Here is a 6,497-nt window from a genome sequence, read left to right on the forward strand (position 1 = left end):
TAGTTGCCACTGAACTTTCAGTAAGCACCAATATGCATGTACCATGGACATGTGTGTTGTACGATTTTCTGTGAAGTCTTAATGTTCATTTTGTTTTGCAGTATGATGTATGATGTAGTCATCGAAACAATGAATACAAAGTAACATGCTATTTTTACCGCAACTATTGACTCTATAAAAAAAACTTTCGAAAGTTTATGTTTTCCGATGATTTTGTCGTGTACAGAAAACATACAAGATAAAAAAAAAATAGATGTGGTTTGATTGCCAATGAGACAACTCTCCACAAGAGACAATATGACACAGAAATTAACAGCTGTTCAACGTACGGCCTTCAAAAATTAGCAAAGCTCATAACGCATAGTCGGCTATAAAAGGCCCCGAAATAACAATGTTTAACAATTCAAACGAAAAAACTAACGGCCTAATTTATGAACAAATAAAAATAAACGAAAAACAAATATCAAACACATAAACAGTAAATTTTCTCTGTATATTCCATCGATAATCAGTGTAAGCTTGATTTTTTTCTTTTAAAAGTTGCTCTGACTTGCATTTGTTGAGTACAAGGATGTCCTACCACAGAGAAGGTGACCTGTCGAATAAAAATATATTCTCCGGAGTCAAAAGTCGGGTGAATTTGTCTTGCACTTCATTTGATGTGAAATAATACACTACCAGCATTGGCTGATCCAGGGGGTGGGGGTCCGGGGATTGGAATCCCCCTTTTTTCGCCGATCAACGCATTTGAATGGGGACATAAAGTTGGAACACCTTTGTCCTGGGTTGGGACCCCCCCCCCCTTTTTTTTTGTCCTGGGTCGGAACCACCACCCTTTTTTAAATGGCTGGATCCGCCCCTGACCGGTTCAAATTTCAAAATTTACCGTTGTCTTTATTTTAGAAGCTCACCTGTACCATATCAATTTTCCTATACAAACAACAAATATTTTAATCAGATTTTAAATTACTTAATGATACCCGTTCTTTTGGTTCTTGACAATAGATCAATTAGCATATGATATGCATGACCAGCAAATCTTTTTTGTGAATTATAGTGTTGTGGTTGGATCAATGTTCCGTGTGCTTTTAATATTGACAATCTAAACAAATGTTTCAACACTAGAATTACACGGTCACTAGCCATTGAATACACTTTGTGAGCTATAATTGAATTTATATGCCATCAGTATTGTTATAAGATCAATAATTTAAACTGCTCTTTTCAAGGTTATATACTAAAAACAACAATTGTTTTCAAATGAATTCTATCAAATTACCTTACCAATAATAGCAAATATATTTTAAATTTCATAAATTGAATTAATATTGATATTTAAACATACATTTCTCATACTTTGATATATAAGGTAAGTCTGATTATTTGATTTAATCTATAGGGAATTATGTTTATTAACATAATAATCGAATTTATATATTAGGGAAAAAGTTCATGGTATTGTCTACACTTTGTGAAAATAAACAGATGTAATATGATGGTCGTTGAGACACCTATCCAATGGACGATAAAACAACAAGAAGTAAACAACAAAAGTTTAGTGTACGACCTTCATTAATATATACAGCACATGCCGTATAGTAAGCTATAAAATGTCCGGGAAAGCAAAATTTTAACAATACAGATAGAACTAAGTAGATATTATAAGAAGATGTGGTATACATGTAAGTGCCAATGAGCTAACTCTCCATCCAACTTTAACACGGAGGCTAGGTTCACACCGAACAGCAAGCTATAAGGGGCACACAAACTGAGTAGTGTAAAACCATTCAAATGGGGGGGGGGGGGGGGGGGGGGGGGTGGAACCAACGGTATAATCTATATAGAAAACGAGAAACGAGACCGCTTAACCCTTAAATATACTACAAATAACTATAATGATGGACATGCACTCGGCATGCCTTAAATGTTCGCTTACTATGACCAATGCATTAAGTATATATCAAGTAATTTAAGAAGCAGCACGACTATTAGAAGCCATTTTCATAAGATGACCACATTTTAATGAAATACAACACTTTAAAAGTGTCCTGTACCAAGTCAGGAAGATGGCCATTGTTATATTATTGTTCGTTTCTGTGTGTGTTGCATTTTAACGTTGAGTCGTTTGTGTTTTCTCTTATTTTTGAGATATTGAGATAAGACGTGGCACGGTACTTGTCTATCCCAAATTCATGTATTTGGTTTTGATGTATATTTGTTATTCTCGTGGTGTTTTGTCTGTTGCTTGGTCCGTTTCTGTGTGTGTTGCGTTTCGGTGTTGTGTCGTTGTTCTCTTATATTTAATGCGTTTCCCTCGGTTTTAGTTTGTTACCCCGTCCATGGATTTATGAGTTTTGAACAGCGGTATACTACTGCTGCCTTTATTTGGCAACGAATTGCCCAGTGGTAAGATGGTTCTTTCCTTTGTAACATACTGTATCTGAGTCATACAGAAAAAGGACAGTGAACCAGTCTATGCCTATTGTAGCCTTTCATATTTTCCCCTCGTGGATGGAAGTTGAAATCCAGCAAGCCGGTTCTCTCATTTTGTAACATACGGGTATCTTAGAGCCAAATAGATAAAGAACAAGGAACTACTATTGTTTCGGATACGGGTGAAGGTTTGTACCTATCTAAATGTTTAAACAATAATTTTGTTTGCACCAGCCCTAAGTCTAGAACTTGATGTTCAGTAGTTGTCGTTTGTTGATGTGGTTCTTCAGTGTTTCTCGTTTCTCGTTTTTTAAACTTTAGATTAGACCGTTGATTTTCCCATTTAAATGGTTTTACGCTAGTAATGTTGGGGGCCTTTACAGCTTACTATTCGGTGTGAGCCACGGTTCCGTGTTGAAGAATGTACTTTGACCTAAAAGGGTTTAATGTTGCAAATTGTGACTTTGATGAAGAGTTGTCTTATTGGCACTTATACAACATCTTCGTATTTCTAATCTAGAAATACTATTCAACTTAATTGTATCTCAAAATGTGGTATTCCTTCTAAGACCGTGCTAGACCCTCATTGACAGACATTTACATTTTGGTGGTTGATTACATATATGTATATGCACTATTCATATTCTTGTTGAGGTGAGATCGTTTTGAAATGAAAAAAATTAAATCACAAAAATACTGAACTCCGAGAAAAATTAAATCGGAAAGTCCCTAATCACATGGCATAATCAAATATCAAAACATAACAAACAAATGGACAACAACTGTCGTATTCCTGACTTGATACAGGAAATTTCAAATGTAGAAAATGGTGGATTTAACCTGGTTTTACAGCGCTAAACCTCTCACTTAACAGTTTCATCAAATTCCAAAGTTATGAAGTAGTGGTACATGTATGTCAGTAGACATTTTTCATGTACTATCTCTTTTAGGCTTAGATGAATCGTACTGTAGTCAACCATTCAAAAAATAATATCTTGAATCAATGTATTATAGTGGTGGTTTTTTTTTGTGGGTATTTGCAAATTTTGTTACATACAATTTTTTTTCTTTTATAAACCTTCGAAGACCTGATAACATTTTTTTTCCACAGTCTTAAAAAACAATTATTTCGGTTTCAAATATTTTAATACGAATCCTGGATCAGGCAAGGCAACTGTCCAAGTGTCGTTATTGTTTTATCATCATAATATATCAAACCTTTAACGTGAACTATTTGCCAATGATGTATGTTTATTGTTTATACATTAACGTACACATATATGTATATTGCAGATCTCCACAAGTCATCAAGATATAAACCCATCATGGAAGCACAGCAGTTATGCCAGATTCATGAAAACGAATCAGTGACGTCATTTTGTTACCAGCATGCAACAGTTTTATGCCAGAAATGTCTGACTGAGAAGCATACAAACTGCACATGTCGGCCTGTGACGCAGATTGAAAATGCATTTGAAAGTCTAAATAACGGAATTCCTTTAGAAAATATTGAAAATAGTATTCGTAAAATGTCCATGACAATAGATCAATTACTCTCTGGCAAAGATATCAATTTATCAGATTTAAAAGAGAAACGAAATAATATCCGACAAACTGTCAAAGAAGCGCGCCAAAAATTAAATAAGTATTTGGATAAACTAGTTAAGATTTTAGACGTGGATATAAATATTAAGCATGATAAATTGGTAGATAAGATTAAAAAGTCAAAGAGTGGCATAGAAAGTCATAAAGATACCTTGAAATCTCTGTTTAACGATATAAATTCTATAAAGGAACAATCTACTGACAAAAGTTTACACAGTGAAATACAAACTTTACAATCTAAGGAAAAAGAACTGGAATCTAAATTAAAAACTTTGGAAAACGAAGATAAAAAATCTGAACTACACGTGAAACTCTCTGAAGCTGTATTCGGGTTTGAAAATTTCTTGCAGACGATGGGAAGTGTTGTTATATCAGAGGTAGACACAACGTTACTGCAGAATGGATTGAATGTACTACAACATAATGCATTGAATGGTTACAACAATCAGTTGACAGGGAACCAAAATGATAAAGATACCAGTTCAAATGGCGTAACCAGTAAACTAACATTAGTTAGCTGTTTCCCGACTTTGAAACTAGGCAGAGGTGTAAGAATATTCAGGGCTTGTTTTCTACCGGACAATAATCTTTTGTTAGCAGGATACCAAGAAAAAACTTTATACGTATGCAACAAGAAAGGTGAAGAATGCAAAAAAGTTCGAATCGCAAATTTCCCCGGAGGTGTAACTCTATATAGTAGAACATGTGCCTTAGTAAGTGCATGGCAACATGGTGTACAGAAAATTAATCTAGACACTCTGAAAGCTGGTGACGTCATAAAACTGCGAGGCGATAGTTCTGCAATCTCCAGTATTCGAAATGAAATTTGTGTCAAAAACGGAGAGGACCATTTAAAAATCGTTGATATACACGGAAGAACAATTCGGAAATTTCCAACAAAGTATAATCCGTGGGAAATTTATTTAACCGACACGGGACCGGTTTTCTATTCGAATCTCGACAATAACGATGTCTATTGTGCGTTTCCGGATGGAAGTAACTATATTACTTACAGCAGCCCCGATCTCCTTGACCCAGCAGGACTAACAGTGGACAATGAGGAAAATCTGTATATAACAGGGTCGCGTTCGGATAATATACATAGAATATCTAGCAATCGAGAGGCGAAGGAAATCATTCTAACTGCCGAAGATGGAATTCGATCTCCATCTGGTATTTCATTCAATAAACAGACCAGTGAATTATTAATTATTAACGAAGATTTTTCTTCTATTAGAATATACAAGGTTCTTATAGTAGAAATATGATGAGAAAGCAAATATGCAATCAACACTGGTTCTATATAGAATCTGATTGAAAATACACTTGACTAGTAGAAGTAAATTATTTTGATGCACAGTAAATATAATAAATTGTATTTATCTATGATGTATGAGTGTAACATTTTGTAAATAGATTGTATACATTTTCTTTCAAATTTATCAAATTCTAAAAAAAAAAAATTTTAATAATTTGCCGTACGGTTTTCGTATATAAGAAACCTATCATAGATAACAGGCTTAAATTGTGTACGCCAGACGTCCGTTTCGTCTCATCAGTGGCGCTAGAAAAAACAAAAAGCTAAATAAAGACAGTAGTATACCGCTGTTCAAAACTTATAAATCCATGGACAAAAAAATCGGGGTAACAAACTGAAACCGAGAGAAACACATTAAATATAAGAGGAGAACAACGATACAACACTAAAATGTAACACACACAGAAACGGACCAATCATCAGACAAAATCCCACGAGAATAACAAATATAACATAAAAACCAAATTCATGAATTTGGGATAGACAAGTACCGTGACACGTCTTATCGCAATGTGAATTTACACTTGAAAATAAGAAAAAACAAACAACGCAACATTAAATGTAACACACACAGAAACGAACAATAATATAATAACAATGGCCATATTCCTGACTTGGTACAGGACATTCTGAATGATTTTAAAATTGAAACAAATGAATTCAAAGTTCGAAGTTGAAGAGCATTAATATTGAGGCACACAAAAAATACAGCAAATGTTACATGTATCTCTTCATGAGGAAGACGATCCCTTTTTTTCGAAAATATCAAATTCTGGTAAACAGCTAAGGATGAATAATGACCATATCAATGATAATTCATGTCAACACTGGAGTGCTGACTACTAGGCTGGTGACAACCATCAGGGTGAAACCTCCACCAACGATGGCTTCGACGTTATAGTTGTAAAGAAACTCATTGTAGAAACCAGGCTTCAAATAACGCCAAACTCGAGTTGCGTCTACAAAAATAAGAACCGTTAAAAGAAACTTAAAAAAAAAGTCACAACGATATACTGACAAATAGGAGACGCGACGTACATAGTACATTTTGTCGATTATATCTAGGAAATCACTGAAATATCACCGGAGTGCCCCCTTTAGGCCAGTCTGTGCCCCTCCCACTTACAAAAAAAACTGAGAA

The 6,497-nt window shown here is 34.6% G+C and overlaps 1 protein-coding gene across 1 annotated transcript; it reads left to right on the forward strand.

Moving 5' to 3' along the window:
* The first annotated feature begins 1,259 nt into the window (after positions 1-1,259).
* Positions 1,260-5,392, forward strand: LOC134689611 (uncharacterized). The gene is made up of 2 exons (XM_063549581.1): positions 1,260-1,369; positions 3,727-5,392. Exon 2 carries the CDS (start codon positions 3,759-3,761, stop codon positions 5,304-5,306), a length of 1,548 nt encoding a protein of 515 aa, XP_063405651.1. The 5' UTR covers positions 1,260-1,369; positions 3,727-3,758; the 3' UTR covers positions 5,307-5,392.
* Positions 5,393-6,497: the final 1,105 nt, after the last annotated feature.

Source organism: Mytilus trossulus, chromosome 11, assembly GCF_036588685.1.
Source record: "Mytilus trossulus isolate FHL-02 chromosome 11, PNRI_Mtr1.1.1.hap1, whole genome shotgun sequence".
Lineage (NCBI taxonomy): Eukaryota > Metazoa > Mollusca > Bivalvia > Mytilida > Mytilidae > Mytilus > Mytilus trossulus.

Bases quoted from the DNA above. Each gene is read 5' to 3' on its own strand.
- LOC134689611 (XM_063549581.1), top strand. From the start codon at position 3,759: ATGGAAGCACAGCAGTTATGCCAGATTCATGAAAACGAATCAGTGACG.